The 22,247-nt window shown below is 43.6% G+C and overlaps 3 protein-coding genes across 6 annotated transcripts; 2 read left to right on the top strand and 1 right to left on the bottom strand.

Annotated features, from left to right (window-relative positions):
* Positions 1-588: 588 nt before the first annotated feature.
* On the bottom strand, positions 589-4,123 carry LOC143355019 (uncharacterized). Its single transcript, XM_076789490.1, has 3 exons — positions 4,060-4,123; positions 1,856-2,058; positions 589-1,079 (listed from the first exon to the last, which is right to left on the bottom strand). Exons 1-3 carry the CDS (start codon positions 4,121-4,123, stop codon positions 756-758), a joined length of 591 nt encoding a protein of 196 aa, XP_076645605.1. The 3' UTR covers positions 589-755.
* A 1,881-nt stretch (positions 4,124-6,004) lies between these two features.
* LOC143356765 (uncharacterized) lies at positions 6,005-11,119 on the top strand. 3 transcript variants are annotated; one of them, XM_076792718.1, is made up of 5 exons: positions 6,005-6,204; positions 7,694-7,892; positions 8,255-10,219; positions 10,299-10,454; positions 10,526-11,119. In XM_076792718.1, exons 2-5 carry the CDS (start codon positions 7,700-7,702, stop codon positions 10,852-10,854), a joined length of 2,643 nt encoding a protein of 880 aa, XP_076648833.1. In that variant the 5' UTR covers positions 6,005-6,204; positions 7,694-7,699; the 3' UTR covers positions 10,855-11,119. The 3 variants fall into 3 exon arrangements, with proteins under 3 accessions (XP_076648833.1, XP_076648850.1, XP_076648843.1); XM_076792735.1 differs by lacking the exon at positions 6,005-6,204 and adding an exon at positions 7,958-8,041 and having other exon boundaries at positions 7,812-7,892; XM_076792728.1 differs by lacking the exons at positions 6,005-6,204; positions 7,694-7,892 and adding an exon at positions 7,904-8,041.
* Positions 11,120-13,705: 2,586 nt separating this feature from the next.
* On the top strand, positions 13,706-21,300 carry Meng (serine/threonine-protein kinase meng-po). 2 transcript variants are annotated; one of them, XM_076793404.1, is made up of 2 exons: positions 13,706-14,080; positions 17,068-21,300. In XM_076793404.1, the coding sequence occupies exon 2, from the start codon at positions 17,068-17,070 to the stop codon at positions 18,229-18,231; it is 1,164 nt and encodes a 387-aa protein (XP_076649519.1). In that variant the 5' UTR covers positions 13,706-14,080; the 3' UTR covers positions 18,232-21,300. The 2 variants fall into 2 exon arrangements, with proteins under 2 accessions (XP_076649519.1, XP_076649509.1); XM_076793394.1 differs by lacking the exon at positions 13,706-14,080 and adding an exon at positions 15,855-16,236.
* Positions 21,301-22,247: the final 947 nt, after the last annotated feature.

The following is a 22,247-nucleotide window of genomic DNA, read 5'->3' as shown; positions in this document are numbered from 1 at the left end:
GAACCTCGATTACTATTAACCATTTTTGCTAAACAATTAGGTGGTAAGACGGGCAAGGGAGTACTTGTCGGCAAAAGGAATTATTGTAAATATTAAACAGCCAGAAATAACAAATTTATCAATAATTACTATCGCGGCGATCGAGATCTACCGAAATTACTTGGGGTGGGGAGAGTTGCGCATCGCTGCGCACCTGCGCAACGTCGAGCGTAAGACGAAATTGGGGGTTCCAAAGCCCCACGAACGTGTGACAATTACATGGGAAAATTACATTGGGTCTGTTAACATACCTTGTCTGCGATAATATTATATAATTATCCTTTAAGTATACGCGCCGTACGAATGTGTTGCCTCTAGATGATACTGAACGCCTGTAGTAGAAATGAAGTAGTCTCTTCCGTCCTGTTCAGACAGAGCTCGCCAGCGCTCGTTTCTGACAGAGGTCGATATTTCAGGGAGACCACAGGTCTCTGTACTATCCAACCGAGATAACAACCTCCCACGCAATCGACTCAAATAAAAATCTACCTCTCAACACCTCAACACTTCTCTTATTTTCTCTCCTCCATCGAATTTTCATTTTTCTCTAAAACGCCGTGTATTCGGAGCAGAAGGAAGCGATCAGGAATGGTATCACGGTTGAAGATGGTTGTCGAATAACTTCAGAGATAGTGGTTCGATCCGTGCCTGTATATTTTCTCTCTCAACACTCGCTCCGTCAACGTTCGTCTCGCACCCACGCGTTACACAGCGAATTATACACGCAAATCGCTCGAGTTCCAAGCCTCGATCCCTGCGGGACGCGACAATTTTTCGAGAATCAGGAGGGGAATACGTTTTTCAGCGAGATTTTGCGTTCCAGGTAGTTCCGAAGCCTCTCGAATCTGTTTCATGGTGTCCGGGCCTCCGAGCGAAGAAGGTTGATCGTCGAGAACCAATTTTGAGAGCGGAAGTGCCTTCTCATCCAGATTCTCCGTGCCTGGAAGCGGAGAGCAAGCCGATCTCACGGGGTTCCCATCTATGGGAGGTGTGTCTGGAACTGCCAGAACCCCATACACCCCCAACAGCAGCACGGTGATCTGCAATTGTTTTAAAAAATCCTCGTGTCTATTCCGTTCCATTCAGATCCATTCTTTAATTAATTTTGTATGTACTTGTCAAAATATTTGGAAATAACATTGCTATAACAATGTAATTTGTGATAAAGTTTAAACCTTTTCATAAAAAGATTTTTCATGACCGCATGATCCTTACGTGTTCATTTCTTTTCTTTCCTTAACAATTTTTATATGTTCTACTTGTAGTTTTGTGTTCTACAATTTGCTACGACTTCCATTCTACGAGTATACAGTGCGATTTTTATTTCGTTTTCACATAATGAACCCTTTCGTGCTTAGTAAAAATAATTATTCAAAAATCCTAGTTCAGTCACTTCAATCTACTTCAATCATTTTAGCTTTGCACTTGAAATCAATAATTTGTGCTTCAGTTATAATTCCCTGTTATGATATAAAACACGTTAGAAGCACAACAAATTACATCGGACAAACGAACAGAAATCAAATATTTTATAATACCAAGAAATAAAATGCAGATAAACCTTCGTCAATCTTATATTCAAGAATGTAAAAAGGTTAAGAATTGCAAACCACCATTGTAGTCGATCGTATTCACTCTCAATGCTCGCCTCAAATTACCGAGAAAAATCGTTCTCTAAATTCCCACCTGTTAACAAACACCCCAAATATTTCTCCCAACACAAACTGCATCAAACTGCATTCCTCGGGACCGTATTCTCTCGGAGTCCCATTAAAAACTTCCCCATTAAAGATTGCCTTGTCGCAGGTACCCTTACCTCGATCATGTTCGCTCCGGCGGGCTCGATCGACTGATTCCCAACCTCGAAGACCGTCAACGCTTTTATACGCACGCGACCCGTGCCGCGGATCACGGGACGGATACAGTCACCTGCATCATCTCTCAGGTGCGAACAGGCATCCGTCGACCTGGGGCAACGTTCTCCTTTTTCAATCTCGCAACGAGTGACGGAGCCCCAATCTTTGTAACGACACCTCGACCACAACAATCCTCAAAATCGGATCGAACGATCCCCGCGGCGATCTCATGCGGAATCGCGAACAAATGCAAATATCCGCGGAACCATAAATATTATCCTAACGAAGGAGAACGAAAAAGCAGAGAGAGAGAGAGAGGGAGAGATAGGAAACGAACGTTCTAGGCTCCGAACGTCCCACGGGCGAAGGTCTATTTATCTAGATCTGAGATCCAAGTGCGGTTCGATCGTTCCTGGAATATCCGTCGAAGGAAAAGCAATCGATCCGACGACGAGATACAGGTTTTGCACTCGAAATTCACCATGTTGCACGTAATATAGCAAACCAAATTCACCCTTTTACAGAGCAAATTCATCCTGTGCCAAATCAAGCTCGTCCTTTTGAAGTTCAAAGCTTTATTGCGTGTAGCAATAATATTTAACAGAATACTGTTTGCATAGTTTAGTCACTAGGACTCGCACTACTTCAAATCAAATCACGACAAAACGGTATTGTGCTATTTCTAGGCTTCGGGTATTTATGCCAAAAAAATGTCTGCACCAATTACAATGTACTGGAACGTCTCTACTGTTCTATATTTCACCTACTCATGTCTTCCGTAAATGCATAGAATCCGTAGCCTAGTTGATTCGTTCTCGAGTCACCTCGAAGGTGAACTTGATTTGCGAAAGTGTGAATTTAATCGGTACAAAGGTGAATTTGGTCTGTGCAAGGGTTAATTTCGAGTACAAAACCTGTATCGAAACTATCGTGTGTCCACGATCCGCCCACGCGAATCATTTCCAGCTTGAGAACCGGCTTTCGCCATTTACGGTAGAGCGACCCGCACGAGCGTCGTCGGTTATATCCGTCGAAAACGCACGATGACATCGACGGGGCGTGCGGTCATCGGACACAGGTGACGTCACTGAACCCTCTTCCACTCGATGACCCGACTATTATAAACAAGAGAGATAGAGAGAGAGTGTGTGTGTATGTCCCACGGTCTGCGACACCATCGTCGTAAACTCTGACGGGTTATACCGTCCCGCTGACGTCACTCTGCCCATGCACCTTGACTTTTCTTTCGTCACACGCCGGCTTTCCTCCGTCGTGTACCCTTTGTCCGGATGCCGACCGAGTGGAAAATGCGATCGACGTCGTTCCACCGTACCGGAATCGTTTATTCATTTACTCCGGACGCTTAAACCACTACGCCGCACGGGAAATTATACTTCGCACGGGAATGTGACCGAACGCAGAGATGGGAAATTTTTTATCTAAAATTTCAAAATAAAAGATAACCGAAAGTTATCTTTTGTTTGTACTTATTTTTCTGAAATACATCTTCACCATAGTTTCGTCATCTGTAGTTTATTGAACGTCGAAGTAACGGCGTATGCGTATTCAACGCATGCATGTAACTTACGTATATAGATCTAAAAAGGGACCTTTTAAATTTTCATTACAGACACAGATAAGAAACTTTAAAATCGTGACCTCTACTTTTTTCTTCGCAATTACGACCAATAGCAATTCTGAAAAAGTTATTTGTTTTTAAGAAGTGTACGAATATTTTGTACACCGACTGTGGCTCAGATGAGTCGTGGCTAGAACACAAACAACACAAACATAAACAAAATGGGAAAATATTTGATATCCCCTGTAGGCCTATTCCACTGTGTCGCACACTGCGACATTTCTGCACACTTGTTTGCAAATCGGCAGCTCGACGTCGGTCAGCTTTTTGATTACATACGATCCTGGAGCTGTAATTGTAGTAACTTTAAAATTTTGATTCACCAGCTGATCGAGTGAGTGATGTTGCACTTGTAAGTGCAACTCGACGTCGGACATTTGCTACATTATTATGATATTTTAATATTTTGTTGAATCCCTGATGGAATCAGCGCATCTCTGGACCGAACGTCGCAGAGTCGCCTTTTCGCTTGGTCCACGTGCGAATCTTGAGCGACTTTAAACAGATGTACAATCTCTTTCTTACCGGAGAGACTCATGTTTATCTGAGAATTACTGGTTCCTCGATTCCACGATTTGTAGTCCGTCATCTTCTACTGCTGACACTTCGATACACTGATCTGGTTTGAATCAGTATACATTTTTAGATTGAGCTACACGTGGAAAGGTCTTGGAAAGCATATAGATCAATTGGGACGACGTTCTGTAACTTTCTTATACGTTTTTATCGACCTATCAGTTTTTAAATATACTTTGGAACGCATACAAGTCCTAACAGGATTTATATCCAGGTTATACAGCCATTGATACGGTTCTACTGCATTCGAATTTGTAAATTTGACAATGACTAGTTGTTGCACCAATAATTGCATTAGCGTCGAACTAGTTGAATCAGTTCTTTCTATTTTGACAAGTCGCAAACTTTCAATGAAACACAGAGTTGGAGAAGATACTAATTCATGAAAGGAACAATGAAACCTAATGTTTCGCAGCAGCGTTCATCTTGTAACCTATGGGAAAGTACTCGATGATCAACATGGTCAAAACTGGTATACACCCGATATCTTTATTTAAAAGCTGGCGCACTTAAATAACAAAAATATGTGAAAATCGAATCTCGAGAAACTGATTCTGGCTTTAAAATGGTCCAATAATAAACACGCAACCGTGCAACTATTTTTCGTGAAAAGCGGATGGTGAGATTGTTATTAAAAAAATGGAAGATCGCGTACACAAGCAGAGTGATTCTGCACAAGAAACTACGTCAAAATCAAAAACATCATTCGATGTTTCTTTCCCAAGATAATCAACTTCAAATGCCATTCCGATATTACTCTTGCAAACAGTAGAAACGAAGAACCACGCTCAGACACGTATGCACCTACGTAAGTGGATCTACCAGTATAATAAAATTAGAAATTGCAACAACAGAAAACGTACGATCTTTTCGCCTTATAAAATATTTCCATACGTGATGTAAAACGTATAAACGGAAACCTGTTTCGCAACCATCCTCCTAACCCTAGATAACTAAGCTTTCGTGCGTCATAGCTTGAATTGACGTCGCCAAATAAAAACACGAACATAATGGAACCCTTCCTATACAACGAGAACATGTTAGCTTATACAGAAACGAGATACATGCAATGGGGAAAATAATATTTAGTATTCCGTTTAACTGAATCTTAATATTACTTCATTTATCCATCTTTGTCGCGAATGCATAAAATCTACAGTTTAGATTCGGTGCTGAACACTTTTCTTTCGAGATCGATTATCTCAGAAACTAAACCTCCTCTAAAAAATCTTCGCTCTACATTTTCGATTCAATTTTCCCCATAGATGAACCTCCATTTTATCTCCACTCGCTATAACAACCTGCTACGTGATCGCGTGCGAGGAAACGGAACAAGGACCGCGATTCTCGTTCAAAATCGACCTCGCTGCGCTCATTAACCGTTGCCTTTGAAATCGATTATCTCAGCAACCAAACCTCCTACAAAAAATCTTCGCTCTACATTTTTGATTTAATTTTCCCCATAGATGAACCTCCATTTTATCTCTACTCGCTACAACAACCTGCTACGCGGTCGCGTGCGAGGAAAGGGAACAAGGACCGCGATTCTCGTTCAAAATCGACCTCGCTGCGCTCATTAACCGTTGCCTTTGAAATCGATTATCTCAGAAACCAAACCTCCTACAGAAAATCTTCGCTCTACATTTTCGATTCAATTTTCCCCATAGATTCACCTCCATCTTATCTCCACTCGGTACAACAATCTGCCCGCAGTCGCGTGCGAGGAAACGGAACAAGGACCGCGATTCTCGTTCAAAATCGACCTTGCCTCGTTATTCTATAATTGCGAGCGGATCGATTCGAATGATCGTCGGCCGTTCGTCGAGGTTGACGGTCGTTAGCCGCGGGTAAACAATTTCGGACGCGACAACCTTTGGGCGCCGTGGTTGTCGATAACGATCATTTCGAAAGTCAGTAACGAGCGAACGGTGCTCGGTGTTTCCTCGGGGTCTTAAATTAGTGGTTGTTCGTCGGCGATTCGCGTGTTCCGACACCAGTGTCCCGGACCGCGCGAGCAAGCATGCGTTCGCGTTCGATCTCTCGAAACAGAGAAACCCGAAAATACACGGTTTGACGTAGAACGGGAGTTTCAAAGTAAGTAAGCAAGCAAGACCCGCCCGCACATTTGTTGTTTCTTTTGCGCCCCTCGGCGAGATTCCGTGCCCACCCCCCGAACAAACGAACACCTTCTCGCCTCTCGAGGTTCGGAAACGCGCGTGTAACAGCGTCGGACTGATATTCCTCTAAACGACCACGGGCGGTCCTACGCAATCCTATTTCGCTGATCGAAAAACAATGATCACGGGATGGTCTAAGGCCCGTCCGCATACGTTTTGATCTTTAAGGATATATCTGAACATTACGAGACGTTTGAAATTGTTGATGTTGAGTGTTGGGAAACCTGTTCGGTTGTTAACTTTACTCTGTAATCTAGCAGTAGGTAGTTGGGAACTTTGCAGTACTTGAAATATTCTGACATGTATTTTATAATTGGTTCTAATCATGTGGAACGTGTATGACCGTTTTAAGTTTCGGATCAAAATAAGATCCAAGATATGCCAAGTCATCCAAGATAAACCAGTTTTGAAGGAGACCAATTAACTCGACGTTCTTCCTGTTTATTTACCGGGCCTATGGCAATACCCGCGGCAAACTATTTTGCTCGTCGACAACTGCGTCGGCAGAGAAGGAATCGCGCAAACGAAACCGCGTAAACGTTTACGTGATAAATCAGCCTAAAGCAACATTAAATTGCCCGGGATCCTTAAGGAAATATTCGTTTCGCAGATTTTGCGAGCCTCCTCGAGAGTCTGACGTTCTCATAAACAGCTCGCGCGGAGAACAAAGATGTTTATCTTCGGGTTTGATGGTGTAACCTTTTTTAGTCGAGAAATTCGATCGAAAATTAACATACTATTTACCGGCGATTATTTCATTGTTTTTGGAAAGTTTTTGGTCCATGGCTAAGAGTCTTTTGATGTATCCTCCAATGGGGATGCAATTTGCAATTTGAATCGCAAACCGAAAATGATGCTGAAGGTCCCTTTTACGGTACAGCACGGTTATTAAAAATCCATCACCGTTAATTTAGCCTACCATCAATGTAGCATTTATATAAATTTACGCCGCTCCTGAATGTCTACACATGTGTGGAATGAAATTTTCCATGCATGTGAAAGTTCTTATAAGTCGTACAGGTATTATTAACAATTTAAACTTTGAGAAGGGTTTCAAGAACATGACTAAGAGTTAAAACTTTTAAACAATTGCGAAGAACTGTTAAAATGTTTTATGCAATATAATACACTTCCTTTAAAAAATATTGAAACTAGTTACTGAACTGTGTACTAAGACTGTAAACATTAAAGTGAATAAAATTAATTAGACTGCCTTTGAGTTAATACGAGATTGTGGGTAGACAAAGTGTGAAGAAAATCAAATAACTTGTATACACAGAAATTTTAAAATTCCTCCAAAGAATAAAGTTGCACTAGAAATCGAACGTTGTGATAGCGTTTTACAATTGTATCGCACGAACTGTGGTCACACCGTCATTTAAAATGGCAAATCGATGGGTTGACAGGATCAAATGAATGCCAAGAAAACTCTCGGAAGGTCCGCACTTTCGTGCGAAGTGGAAGACGGCCTTTTGGATATCGATCAGATCCTGAACACGGAACCATGGACCCAGATCGACGACTTCGTGCAACATAATTTCCTGCAAAACATTCTGAACGAGTTTAACGAGCAGATCAAACTCGACCCGGAACGAGCACCTCAAGGTAGTCCGAACAAAACATCTTTATCCTATTTGACAATCTATCGAAGAAATTTCGATCAAACGCAGCCTCAATCTTTCGGACCATGGAAAACAGACACAAATATTTTCAAACCGTTCTGAAAAAATTTCTATGCATCGGTGTGGATGTATGTACGTATATTAAATAAGTTATAAAAATAATATGCGATTAACTAATTGTTCAGTATAAATTGTACGACCTAGTATAATAATCGGTAATTTCATTGTTAACGCTCTTGGAAATAAACTGAAATTAATAATAATAATTTTTCAGTACCGAGTTTTATCAGTCTGACCATCGGCCAACTGTTTTCGCTAATCGAATTTTGAATTTTCACCCAACAGAACAGACGAAAAAACGACGAACGGTTCAATCGAAGAGAACTCCTCGGAAAAAGAAAGAGGCCTCCGACGAAAATAGGGCGAGCAACTCGAAAGCGTCCGGCGGTGAAAAACTGAAGGATAAAATAGAGAAATCATCGATCAGGAAAAAGAAGAACGAAGAGAAAAGCAACGGAGATTCCGGGAAGATCGAGAAGAAAAAGGGGATGGCGCGCGGCAGCAAGAAAGACGTAGGGAAATCGGCCAAGGATCGGAAAACTGAAGGGAATGACCCTGGAGCGAATCCGAGCTCGACCGTGACAATGTCGAACGACAAGACCGAGGACTGCGAAGCGAGACGCGGGACTTCGATCGTGGAGGAAATGGCGGAGACGATGGAAGCAACGCACGAGATGGAGACGTGGCAGGACGTTGCCGGTCTCTCGTTCGAAACCACCGTGCCTAGAGGAGAGTCCTCGCGAATCGACGAGGTCACGTTGCCGAGGAATCTTATCGAAACGTCCGAAAAATCGAAATCGAACGAACATCAGTCCGTGACGGTCACAGATTGCCTGAACGTGACTCAAGTTCGTTCGGAAACGATAACAAGCGACCGGGGGGAACAGAGAAGAGAGACGAGGTCTCTGAGAAGATCGAGAAGCGAATGTTCCGACAGGGAGAGGCATCTTCAGGAAAACACCGCGGAAAAAGAAATTTCACCGGATCACGAGTTTGACGAGAGCAAGAGAAGAAGGAGACAGACTGTAGGGAAATCGAGGTGTTTGCAAGACAAGAGTGTTGCAGAGAAAAATATTTCAAAACTTCCTGGAGGAAAGGGAGATGGGAAGAAATTTTTGCGAAGATCGAAATGTTTAAACGAGAAAGATGGTCCTGAAAAGATCGTGGAGAAAAATATTTCGACCAGTCACGGGGAAACTGATGTAGAAAAGAAAACAGGGAGGAAGTCGTTGAGAAGATCGAAATGTTTGGAGGAACAGAATCCTGCGGAGAAACAAATTTCGGACGATGAGGGGTGTAGCGGACAAACGAAAGCAAAAAGGAGATCTTTGGCAGCCTCAAAATCTTCGAAAGGGAAGGAGAATGCTGAAAAGATCGCGGAGAAAAATATTTCGAGCAGTCACGAGGAAATTGATGCAGAAAAAAAAACAGGAAGAAAGTCGTTGAGAAGACCGAAATGTTTGGAGGAACAGAATCCTGCGGACAAACCAATTTCGGACGATGGGGAGTGTAGCGGACAAACGAAAGCAAAAAGGAGGTCTTTGGAAGCCTCAAAATCTTCGAAAGGGAAAGAGAGTGTTAAAAAGATCGCGGAGAAAAATATTTCGACCAGTCACGAGGAAACTGATGCAGGAAAGGAAAGAGCGAGAAAGTCTGTGGGAACATCAACATGTTTGGACGAAGAGAATCCTACGGGGAAACAAATTTCGGACGATGGAGAGTGTAGCGGTCAAACGAGAGCAAAGAGGAGGTCTTTTGAAACCTCGAAATCTTCGAAAGACAGTGCTGAAAAGATCGTGGAGGAAAATATTACGACCATTCACGAGGAAACTGATGCAGGAAAGAAAAGAACGAGCAAGTCTTTGGGAACATCAACATGTTTGGAGGAAGAGAATCTTGCGGCGAAACAAATTTCGGACGATGGGAAGTGTAGCGTACAAACGAGAACAAAGAGGAAGCCTTTAGAAGCCGCGAAATCTTCGAAAGACAGTGCTGAAATGACCGCAAAGGAACATATTCCGAACAAGCAACCTGACGGAGAGAAGAAGGAGAATTGTACCGAACAGGAAAAGGACTCTGCAAAGAAACAAGTTCCAAAGGGTCGCGAGGATTTTGACGTGAAAAAGAAAACAGAGACGGATTCGAAATGTTCAAGACGGGAGAAGTGTCTCGCGAAGAAGGAGAAAGACAAGAAAAGAAAAGAGGAGAAGCCGAGGAAGAAGCGGGATGATAAATCTGTGGCGATCAAAGGTAACGGCGATCGTTTATTTTCTTTAGATCCGTGGCTATATCCTCGATCTGCGTTTTACTCGTTCGGCTTGCATTGCAGACAAGAAAGTTGGCAAATATGAGAGACTGTTGCTGGAGAAGAGGAAGAGACGCGAGGAAAGGAGGATGCGCAAACACGAGAGACAAGCAAACCGCGCTATGGAGAAGTTCAACCATTGCGTAACGAGCGTCGCGAAGAAAATGGGATATTTGGAAGGTAGAGTTGTCGAGCATATTCGTTGCATACGTTTCGCGAGGGTCGTGTTTCTCATTCGTCGTTATTTTCAGAGAGCCAGTTGGAATTGAGCAACAGCAGCGATTCTTCCGATTCTTCCGATTCTTCGGATTCATCCGGTTCATCCGATTCATCCGATTCATTCGATTCTGATGAGACCTCTTCTGATTCTTTCACCTCTTGCTGTTCTACCAGTTCCTCCATAACCTCGTGCTCCTGCAGTTGCAGCAGCGATTACTGCTGCTGCGAAGATTTCTCACCTTGCTCAGGTTGTTCCAAAGTCTGCTCTGACCCAGACTGTAGTTATTCAAGTCCATGTTCCTGCATTGATTTCACCGATACCTCTGACGTCTGTTCTGAATTCACCTCGAGCACTGACTGATCTTTTATACTATTTTATTTATTTATTTTTAGAAGTCGATGTTTTATTTTTACAGTTCCTTTGAAATTTTATTCGTCGACCAGTTAGTTGTAAGGTAATATTTTGCAAGCATTGTTTATTTATTTATAGGAGGACGCTTTAGAACGTCTCTCATCGGTTGTAGACAGCTAACCAATCAGTTATCTGACGAACAAAGCGAATCAACAGCGCTGCGCACTTATTTTTATATTATCGTTCGATAAAAGTGTGCATGTATTACCTGGAAAAATTATGAATAAATCAGTACGATTACCCTTTATAAATACCGAATCCCAGATATTGCTATAATTACGAGACTGTAATGATTTTATATGTATGTGACACCGAGATCGCGGTCTAAAAATGTAGATACGGTGTGAGCCATGGTCGGGCGTCTAGCCACCGACTCGTCGCCTTTTTTCCCCCGTGAAATCCCATATTTCCAAGTTATTTTTTTTTTCCAGTAGAATCGTTCGTAAGCTTCGGAGAGAGCCGGACCGTGTTCTTTTATACACAGTTTCCACGAAGTAGCTTCGTCTGAGGTAAGACGAAAATCCGTGTCGAGGAAAGCGACGAGAACTCGGGGAAACAGATCATTTCTTTGAACAAACGTTGCCCGATAAACGCGCACCGCCTCTGACGACAATCGCGTCCGCGATTTGGGGGAAATCGCAGCGGGACACGCGGATCGTTTTTACAGATCTCTCCCGTTTTCTCTATTTATACCGTCGATATGTGGCCGCCGTTGCACTGGTATGTACGATGCATCCCTATGGACGTCGTATACTTGACACACATTTTAAAAATACTCTCCGGTACAAATTAAATTCCATTTGGCCATTGTGGTGACGCGTAGCCCCTCATCGATTCGATCCGATACCACCAGCATTCTATTCCGATTGCTTTCCATAGAATAATCGTGCAGCAAAAGTTGCAACTCGGACAACGGCAAGGGCTTGCGCCGAAAATCTAATCCTTGTGCTGTCACATTTACTAGGTTTACGGAGCACTAAACGTGACCATTCTACGTTACTTTATAAAAATAACGGCAATGTGTCTATCCAAATTTTTAGCCATCAAATCAAATTTGCAAACACAAGTTCGTTCTGAAAGCGTCAGGGCACACCGCGCGTTCGAAGAGCGCGGTAAACTGCATGTAAACTGCAACAAACATGAATGCAGAATAGGAGCGAATCGATAAAGGAACGAGACAAACGAATTGACGAAGAGTCGCGTGCAAGAGAACTCGAGCGTCGTTATTAAAAAGCGAACCGCGGGCGCGATTTTCTAAAAGAGTACGAGAAAGAGTGGTAAACACTGGAAAGCTTGAAAAAGAAATGAAAATCTCGGCGTTGAATGATTATATTACACGGCGAGAACGACTTCGTGCTCGAAATACCACCCGGTGGGAAATCATTAATTTATCCGGCGTCGCGCGATTCGAAGATCCGCGCGCGCGGAACGAAAAACAATTTAGTTGGCTCGACACCAAAGAATCGCGAGGGACCGTACCCGATACGTCGAGCCTATTAGTGGCTAGGTTCCACGGATTCGCGTTTGTCGCGAATCTCTTGTCGATCGTCGTACGTTGAACCTCGTTTTCTCAGACACGGCGACGCGTCTAATTACGCTCGCCGACACGGATTTCCTCGTAAAGAAAACGGCTGTGATTCTTATGCTCTTCTTGGTGCTGGGCACGACTTTGAATCATGGTCTATTCTCTGCGTTTATATTCTAAATAAATTGAACAATGTCTGAAAATATTGGTACACCCACGAAGTCGTAAATCTGTTTTACTCGGTTTAAATATTGTTCTAAAACGATTTTTACGCATCTCCTAGAGGTACACACAACTTTAAATTAAACCCTCAATTTTTTAAATAAACAACGTCCGAACGGATTGTGGCATTGCATAGTTACAAGGGTGACTCGCTTCCTTTGAACATTATTCAAATACGTTTAAATGCTTGTGCAAATAAATATTCTAATAAATTTGGGGGATTCTATAGAAACTAGGTAAGAATCGTTGCTTTGAACATTATTTACATACGTTTAAATGCTTGTGCAAATAAATATTCTAACAAATTTGGGAGATTCTATGGAAACTAGGTAAGAATCGTTCCTTTGAACATTGTTTAAATACGTTTAAATGCTTGTGCAAATAAATATTCTAATAAATTTGGGAGATTCTGTAAGAAACTAGGTAAGAATCGTTCATGTAGTTTTCATGGTGGAGACAGGAAAAATGGTTAAAATTGAAAATGTCGCACTCGAAGCCGTATAAATGCCAGAACCTAGACGCATCTTCCAACTTCGAATATTTTCTGTGCAACGAAAATTAAGCACAATAAAATATTCAATAATTCCTTAAAAACACGGAAATTTCGTATAATACGAAAGCTCGGAGTCGCCAATGCAGAGGGTGAAATTTCTCAACAATTGAGACGTGAGATGAAACAACTTTCGAACCCGTGTTAGGGGTAGAAAAATGTATGAGGATCGTGCACCGGCTATCGCGGGGGCGTCAGAATCTTCAATAATTCATTGAACACGCGTCAATTTAGTTACAATACGGCTCAGAGTCGCCAATGGACCGCAAAGCGTAGGATCGGTCACTATCGCAAGGGTGTCTAACAGTGTTATTGTCAGAGCAGAAAGGGGGTGGGAAGAAGATGACGACGGGGTGGATGCCGAGAAAACGGGGAGCTGTGGAAGGAGAATCACGCGGGTGTTTGATCGTCGACGGCACCCTTTCCGTTGTACGTCTGCGCGCGACGAGCCCGGTCTATAAAAGCGGCGCAGGGCGTCGCGACGCCTCCAGACGCGACACACGCGTACCGCTGAAAATGTGACATCGTCGACCGCGAGCTCCTTCGTAATCGACGACGCCTGACGTACACTCGGTTTATCCGCGTGAGAATCGTGCGTGCGAACGCCGCGCCGGTCACCGACGCGAATCGTTAAAAAATATAAACTCTGTTTTCACCGTGATACTGTGACATCCGATTTCGCTGCGAGCGTCGCCAGTGCTCCGGTGAAAATGTAATTGCATCGCGCTGCATCGGGACGAACAATCGATCGCAGACGCGACGCTGAAAGTTTCGTCGACCGAATCGACACAGTGCACCGTGACTATAATACACGCTATTCGGTTATAGTCTGTCTCCGCTCTAGTTGATCTGTCTGATCGTCTGCAGGATTTAACGTGGTGAGTTGTGGAACTATATCTTTAAAAGATAGATAATGGTACATGCAAGGTGTTGGGTTTCGAAGTCTCTGGATGCAACGGGGAGCAAATGTATATAGTTGTCGGAGTTATTGATTTGTCAACGAGATCGTTAATTGGTACTCACGTCGGGCTGTTGGGAGGACAACGTGACGCGGTATGAAATTATCCGCGATGACGTGAGACGATAAAGCGAACGGGTTCGATGCGGCTTAGCCGCCAGACACAAGCCAGGCCCTCTCTGGTAGTATCGAACCTTAGTCTCTCTCTCTCTCTCTCTCTCTCTCTCCCTCTCTCTGTCCCTCCATCATTCTTTCTCTCTACCGAGGCTGTCTCTGTCCGCAATCTACCAGTGTATCTATTTATCCATCTATCCCGAAGCTTCGCTCGTACCCCCCCCCCCCCCCCGCAGACCGACATTCGGAATAACTCGTTAAACACGAAGACGTACGCGCGAAAATATTACTTCGCTAATCTCTAGCGGGTGTGAAAATAACCTCTGTAAACAGAACCGCTAAATATACCCGAGTGCAAAACTTGTCCGAGACCGAACCGGTAGGAACTGGTCGCGGGACGTACAGGAAAAAAATAATCAAGGAGTCGGCCACGCGAGTCCGGGGACTCGCAAAAATGATCGAACACGCGCGTAATCGCGAATTTCAGACCCTCGCGCATCTGTGTGGAAGCTGATTATCCTTCCTTTGCAAGCAGGATCTGCTTAAACTTGTCAGCGTCGGGTTCATGATGGGTTTTGAGAATTGTCTCGCGAATAGTTTAAGGCTCGAGGAGTCTGGCGTCTCGGAGCTCAAGGCTCATTAGCCTTTGAGCAAGCCCAATTTAGTACAGATTTGTTCGGGGAGTCAGTCGGCGTGATTGTGAAGCGTTAGCATATCGATTGGTTATTTCTAGTGTGCGTTTATGGTAATTGGGAGGACCCGAAATAGAAACGAAACGGATTTAAGCGCGGTGCCGCAGCGAAATCCTTGCTATTGATCTAACCAGCTCGAAAGGTCCTGGGTTCACCCGGCCAACCTCCGGCATTCCACCCCCACCAGAGGGATGCTCCTGTCTTGTCCTTGCGTACACGGACCGACAACCGAATTTCCTTTGATTCATGACTCATATATGTGTCTTCGCATACTCGCGACAACCCCACTGCATCGCCGAGTCGTATCGACCCCGAATTATTCTGTTTATTTATAGGATTTAGGGGCTAATGAGAGAGCGGTATACCATCTGCTTTAACTAGATGTTTTCGCTAAAGGATCAAAGGACATTCGGGGGCTGGAATTGTGTAGCTGACCGCGGGTCTTCGTCTTGAGTAATCTTAACCCTTTGCACTCGAGTGGTGACTCTGAAGCACCACTAGAAATTGTTGTGGCATTATTTCAAAGAAATTACAAAAAATATTACAATGTATTTGCTACATTACAAAATTTGTATTTAACAGATTACTAAACATTTACATATTATATGTGGAAATTGGATCAGTTTCGTATGAATAAAATGAAAATATTCTAAGACGAAAGAAAAATTTAGTTTTAGAATGAAAATAGCGCCGAGTGCAAAGGGTTAATACGTTGGAAATAATATGTTAGGGTATCTTAAGTTCTCTTCTCTTTGGATTATTTTACATTGCGCCAGCTCGTTTTTTAATCGCCTCGGTAGGGGATTAAAGGGCACTCGGAGACCACAATCAAAGTAATGAGTCTGAAATCTGGGATTTTTAGAATAATCTTGCGACAAGAAGAGAATAGATTAACAGGGAAAGCTTCCAGAACAATTTAGGAGCCGAAATGAGTATAACGAGGTGCGTCTAGAGAAATGTTCTGTCTCATTAAAGGATCAAAGGACCGAAATGAACGTAATGAGAGTAGTTTATAAAATTAAGGAGAACAGAGGTCTCTCTGAAGGATCAAGGGACATTCGCGGGGCTACAATTAATATAACAACGAGAAATCTTGAAACAATCTAACTGGTTGAACACTTTTGGAGATTGAACTTTCACGGATACCGGATAATTAATTTTGCGATCGATCGAGTCTAGCTAAAATTATCGACGCGACGATCAACAATGTCGAATGTTCTTGCAACGACCAGCACACGGATTAAATAAAGCTTCGTGGAACCGAGTACAGGTAATTGATTCGGAAATTGATCGAGTGCGGGACGGTGATATTATCTACGGAGAATAATCTTGAACATCCACGGGGTAGCAGGGAAATTAAATTGAAGCTTCATGGAATCGGGTAATTGCTCTGAAGTTGATCAACCTCGGTAGAAATAGAACCGAGAATAGTCTCCAACAATCTTGAACATTTCTGTCGACGGGATGTAGATCAACAAACCATATGCGAACTGTTGTAGTGAATTTAAAAAACAATTTATCCTACAACTTCTGATAGGACGATTCTTGCGACGAATTTAAAAACTAGTAGATTATTCCTCGATCTCCTCAAAGTTATACATATCTCATCCAAATTCTATTTTTTAACCAGTTTATGGTCGGTATGGTAGTCACCAAGTCCACTGAAATAATTCAGATTTACTTCGAAGAACGTTCAAAAATAGTTCAAAAATAAATCTTTCACACCCAGTTCAGACTTTTGTCTATCAGCTCGTCTAAAAGAGTTGCCATCGACCTCGAAGAACCAAGATCAGAAATGGCATAGAATTGATTTGTACTTCCTACCGAATGAAAAGCGCCCGGCGCTTATAGTTGAAACAAAGCCTCGAATTCGCGCGATCTACGTCGAAATCTATCGTGATCTAAAACGGTGAATCCCGGGAATCACCGAGAAACATCGAGTAATTCTCTGGTGGCGAGCCGCGTCGCGATGACGTCGGTTTCCGCGAAGACCGATCGAAAGATGGTCAGGGGGTTTCGGGGGGAGGGGGAAGCATCGTCGAACGTTGGAGCAAAAGCAAACGGAGATGTAACGAGTGGCTTTTCTGTTCTCTGATTACAGATGAAACTGCACGAGAAGAAAGAGTCGGCGATCCACCGGGTGCAGGAGGTGCCCCTGGAGGAGCTGGACCTGTCGAAGGAGTACGACGTGGAGAAGACACTCGGCGAGGGTAGTTTCGCTAAAGTATTACTGGCTACTCACCGTCCGACTCGCACGAGGATCGTCCTGAAAGCCGTCCACCAGGAGCTCACCACGGAGAAGGACTTCTTCCGCGAGTTCCACTATTCGTACCACCTGAGCCCGCATCCGAACATTCTGTGCTCTTACGCGGTGGCGTTCAAAGCCGAGAAGTGTTTCGTGTTTGCTCAGGAGTACGCGACGCATGGTGACCTGGCAGGCAACGTGCGAGCAGGTGGCCTCAGCGAGGAAGCTTGCAAGAGGATCGCAGGCCAACTGGCCTCGGCCTTGGAATTCATCCACTCGAAGCAGCTAGCCCACCGGGACATCAAGTTGGAAAACGTTCTGGTGTTCGCAACGGACATGTCCAAGATCAAACTGTGCGACTTCGGGTGCACGAGAAGAGAGGGTACACTGGTGAACAAGATCAGGTGTACGTGGCTGCCGTTCCAGCCGCCGGAGATCTACGAGATGGTGAAGAACGAGAGGTACGCCTGCAAGAGGAGCGCCGACTGTTGGCAGTTCGGGATCGTCCTGTTCGTCTGTCTAACCGGCAACCCGCCCTGGCAGAGCGCGGATTTGATCCAAGATCCGGAGTACTCGGCTTTCCAAAGATGGCTGAAGAGGAGGACAACCAAGATCCCGCCCACGTTCCGTCGGTTCACGCCCAGGCTGCTCAGGTATTTCAGGAGAGCGTTCGAGCACAAGCCGGAGAAGAGGCCGCACGTCGCGGAGATCAACAAGTACCTGAAGGACTCGTGGTGCGTGAACAAGATCAGTCATAGCGCTACGTCCACGTCGGTCGACGCCAGCGAGACTATCGCCCGGAAGGCTGATAGTTTGCTCTACCTGGACACGATCCTTGACGATCAGAAGAACGTCGACCAGAATAAGAATAAACTGAGGAAGCTGCTCAACAGCTACGGCCTCGAGACCACTATAGATCAGAAGGTGGTCACCAAGAGGATCTGGGAGTGGGTGATGCAGTGCGATTCGAACGTCGGCGAACCACCTCTGATCGGTAGCCTCGGCTCCGAGGGCATGTGAGTGATGGCCAGAGCCGCCAGCGAACCCTGTCTCAGAAGCGTATCGCGCGAACGGAAGTACAGCCTGGACGGCTTCAGCGTCGCAGCTGATGATCAAGCCGTGCCCAGCTCCTCCCTGCTTCCCGGCGACGAGCCCACGTGAACGAACATACACGACCCCATGATCGACCATTCATTCCCCCGTGGGGTGGCTCTCGGGTCACTCTCACCCAAGCGTTCTCGCGTTCAACTATTCGACGGCGTCCTCGAGGACGATCGATGATTCCCCACCCTTCCACATTCGTTCTTCTTGACACCCGTTACCCTGTTCACGATCTGTTCATTGTTCCTGCGAAGATGCGATTTTCTGAACCTAAAGTCAAGTGGACCGGTTTTGTTATGGTACACATGTTGAAATTCGAGAAACGTTCTTACAATTCAGATGAACAAAATCTTGTTCCTGGAAACAAGGTGTGGAGAAACGAAGTTCTACTGTATTACGAAGGTCACAGAAGATCAAAGCACCACTGATTTAGGTTCAGTGTTAGCTCGAATCCGACTGTTTCACACAAGAGACTGGGGAAGAGACATGACTCGATACAGTTTGAAGACAAAAATGCAATCCAAGAACACTTGCATTCGGCTCGGATTCGAGAGAACACTTTGGTCGAACACGAAATCCCATTTCTCTTCTTTCTCTCTCTTCCTTTCTCCAGATTATCTTTGATTTTCTCTCTCTCTCTCTCTCTCTCTCTCTCTCTTTCTTTCTTTCTTTCTCTCTCCCTCTCTCTCTACGAGCGGACCAATGATCGATGATCGCGCACCACCGATTTTCGTACGCTTCCTTCGACTTTCTAAGCGATAATTCTTTAGTTCTTCTTTCCACGAAACGAATGTGATACGAGTAAAATAATACATTTATGGACTAACAAGTAATCGTTAAGACTGCGCGCGCGGCGAACACGAAAATGTAAAACTGCGAATCGGTGTTTTTTTCGGTGTCGAACTATAGAGACAATAATGACTGCGGATTTCCTAGTAATTTATTACGTTTACGGTTAATCGTATTATACATATAGTACAGAAAGATGGAGCGATTGTATTTGTATAGCTAACTGTGTATGTACATACGGTTACATACCTTCGCCCGGGGCCTTGCGCGCGAATCGAGGATCGTGGATCGAGCACGATCACGGCACAGACATGATCTAACCCCTTGCACTATAGCGGCGAGTCTGACTCGCGAACTGAATCTCTGTCGAATGTTTACTAATGTGAAATAAATATTTTCTACATCAATTGCACGAAATAGAAAAGAGCCTAATGTTCTCAATTTCACCTACTCGATTTGTCATAAATTATTAATCCTTGAATGGTATCCTGGGGTCTCTCATGACCCCTGCAAAATTTCTATACACTAATTTAATGTTATTTAATATTAGCTGGACCAGTCAGAATCACTGATTCCTAATTTTTTCTCCGACTGAAGGGTTAATTTCCTTTGAAGGGATAAAATTCGATTTCGTTTGCTATCAATAGTTAGCCATTGAAATAGGCATAAAAATTTCCTTTTTCTCCGAGAAAATTGTGAACGGGGTAGGACTGATGATCGTTATCGTAAAATGAATCGTAGTGCAGGGGGTTGAGGACGAATCGAGAGTACATCGATTCGAATTTAGCGAACGCGTCGGAAGAGATTAACGAGCGACTATTTAACGTTATTAAACGATCATAGAGTACGCATACGCATAGCGCGCATATATTCTTCTAGCGATTTATTAGTAGGACGAAACCGGTAGAGCTAATTTATTACGAAACAACGGCGCGCTCTTCGTCGTGTCCGCGTGCCATTAGAATGCCTCCTATCTGTCTTCGGCGAGTTTAATGCTATCTGTTAACCGGGCAAAGGCGAGCTCATCTTCTTCTCCCTCGTCTCTTTCTTCCTCTTTTCTTACTTCACCGTCCTGAAGACTCCCGAACTCAATTACCGCGCGCCGTTTGTAACAGTATTAGTTGAATGGCACACAAACCAAAAGCGGATCGTTATCGTTTACCTTTAACCTGTTAACCGGACAATCGCTCGAACCTCGATACTCGTAGCTTCGTTAACGGACGGTACGAAATCGTTCATTTTTATCCTCGAGAAAAGCATGTAATCTGCCCGAAAAATTCAACTGAACAATATGTTCTGGAATTGACGAATGAAAAATAAAAAGAAGCAGCCAGTGATCGAAGAAAATGAAGTACCATGCATTTTGAGCTGCATTTAAACTTCATTTTCATTTCTAAGCGGCATCGATTAGTCGTTAGATTCGTTCTCGACTGACTGGGATTCTGTAATATCGTGTTTAATTGTTACTTTTATTTTTAAGATGATGAAGAATCGTTTCGTACATTTGTCTCTTCAGAAGACGCGAGAGAACCTGTGCTTATACGAGCGTTTACAGAAGATTGAATAAAAGAAATCGTTCAAACAAGAAACAGAAAAATTCTGTATCGTCGTCTTTAATTATTACGTTCACTAGTGAACGTAAATGGTAGTGAAAAATTATTTAATCCAACTTCCTCCGCAAAAAACACGTATATAAAATCCAACTTGCGTTCATACGAGTGTTTTACAAGATCCATACATGGATATAAATCGAAGTCAATGCAGTGAAATAGAAAGATAAACTACATTTACATTTAATTACAATATCAGGACGACGAAAGTTAATTTCTTTTCCTCCTCGAAAAATGCAACCGAGATCAAATCTCCTGCGTGTTTCGAGGCGATCGAGTGGAAAGGTCAGCAAAACTATGAAATAGAACATTGTTGTACCGTTGCAATTACTCGGTTAACAGGTTAACTAGGCACTTTTCCTACTGTCACCCGGTTAACAGCGAAACCAGTGCGAGGTTCGCGTCGAAAGCGATCAAGAGACCAAAGGGACAGAAACGCGTGAACCAAGACGACGTAACTCGTCGGGCCTCCTTAACGCGCGAAGCAATGTTTTCTATATAAACATTATCGAAATAAACGTTGCTACTACATGGAACATCGCAATGCTTTAATCCAGACCCCAGTTTCATCCTGCGCGTGTTAACTTACCATCCCCCCTATCCCCGCTGGAAACCGTTTATTCTGACCAAAATTATTTTAGCGTTATTTCAAGATTCAAGAGTATCTACACCCGCTAGAATATTATGAAATCAGAAATAGATACAAAAATCGAGGCCACCTCTAATTTTTATAAAAAAAGAATGTAATATTTCCTAAACATTCGTACAACTAAAAGTTGCAGGTAGTTGAAAATTTACGCGTTGCTCTTCATAATCTTCTAAGCTTTCATACGAAACAAGTCTCAAGTCGGTCGCTTCTGAACATTTTCTTTAAAATCGTTCTGAAATTTTCAACTGCTGTAAATATTGCGGTGTTTGTATATATTTACATATATATGAAATATTAATTCAAAGCTTGTTATTGCACGCTCTATAACGAGTTCTTAGAATAATTGGTTTCACTTTGAACTGATCGAATACAGTGAATTCTCGATATATGTCGCCGAGCCCTGGATGATAAATGTCGCGGAATTATCCCGACTACCGCGGGGTATACCCCGTGAATGGTATGACCTTGGTCGCATGGATCAAAGAATAGTATCTCCTGGCCGATATATGTCCGTGGCTAGACCCGTGTTTTGGACGTATATCGAGTAAACACTATAGTTTGAATAACTATCTAAAACGGCTAATATTTTCGACGTCGAAGACTTCAAGGGTTATCGATCGATGTGTACAAAAATTCTCTCGCAATATGAAACTTAAAAAATGTAATTTCGACCACGAAAATCAGGTTTCCAGCTCGCTCTGCGCTGACTCGATCTTTGCTCCACAGAGGCATCGATGTATCGAGGCTGCCGGGCATCACCGGAGGTGAAAGATTGGAAAAATGTCCGTCGTCGACCTACTTCGAACGATTCTCGAGCGATATAACTGTTCGACGGAGTACACGCGGCACCACGTTCGTTCCCGTTTCTTTTCACCGTTTTACCCGCG

This window comes from Halictus rubicundus, chromosome 1 (genome assembly GCF_050948215.1).
Source record: "Halictus rubicundus isolate RS-2024b chromosome 1, iyHalRubi1_principal, whole genome shotgun sequence".
NCBI lineage: Eukaryota > Metazoa > Arthropoda > Insecta > Hymenoptera > Halictidae > Halictus > Halictus rubicundus.
Note: the sequence above shows the minus strand (reverse complement) of the source record. Positions and strands in the feature narration are given on the sequence as shown.

Coding starts and splice junctions, on each gene's coding strand:
- Meng (XM_076793394.1), top strand. CDS start 16,180: ATGTTCTTGCAACGACCAGCACACGGATTAAATAAAGCTTCGTGGAAC. Junction 16,237..17,067: donor CTTCGTGGAACCGAGTACAG/GTAATTGATTCG, acceptor CTCTGATTACAG/ATGAAACTGCACGAGAAGAA.
- LOC143355019 (XM_076789490.1), bottom strand. CDS start 4,123: ATGACGGACTACAAATCGTGGAATCGAGGAACCAGTAATTCTCAGATA. Junction 2,059..4,059: donor GATAAACATGAGTCTCTCCG/GTAAGAAAGAGA, acceptor GTCGTTACAAAG/ATTGGGGCTCCGTCACTCGT. Junction 1,080..1,855: donor CCGGAGCGAACATGATCGAG/GTAAGGGTACCT, acceptor AAACAATTGCAG/ATCACCGTGCTGCTGTTGGG.
- LOC143356765 (XM_076792718.1), top strand. CDS start 7,700: ATGAATGCCAAGAAAACTCTCGGAAGGTCCGCACTTTCGTGCGAAGTG. Junction 7,893..8,254: donor CCCGGAACGAGCACCTCAAG/GTAGTCCGAACA, acceptor TTCACCCAACAG/AACAGACGAAAAAACGACGA. Junction 10,455..10,525: donor GAAAATGGGATATTTGGAAG/GTAGAGTTGTCG, acceptor CGTTATTTTCAG/AGAGCCAGTTGGAATTGAGC.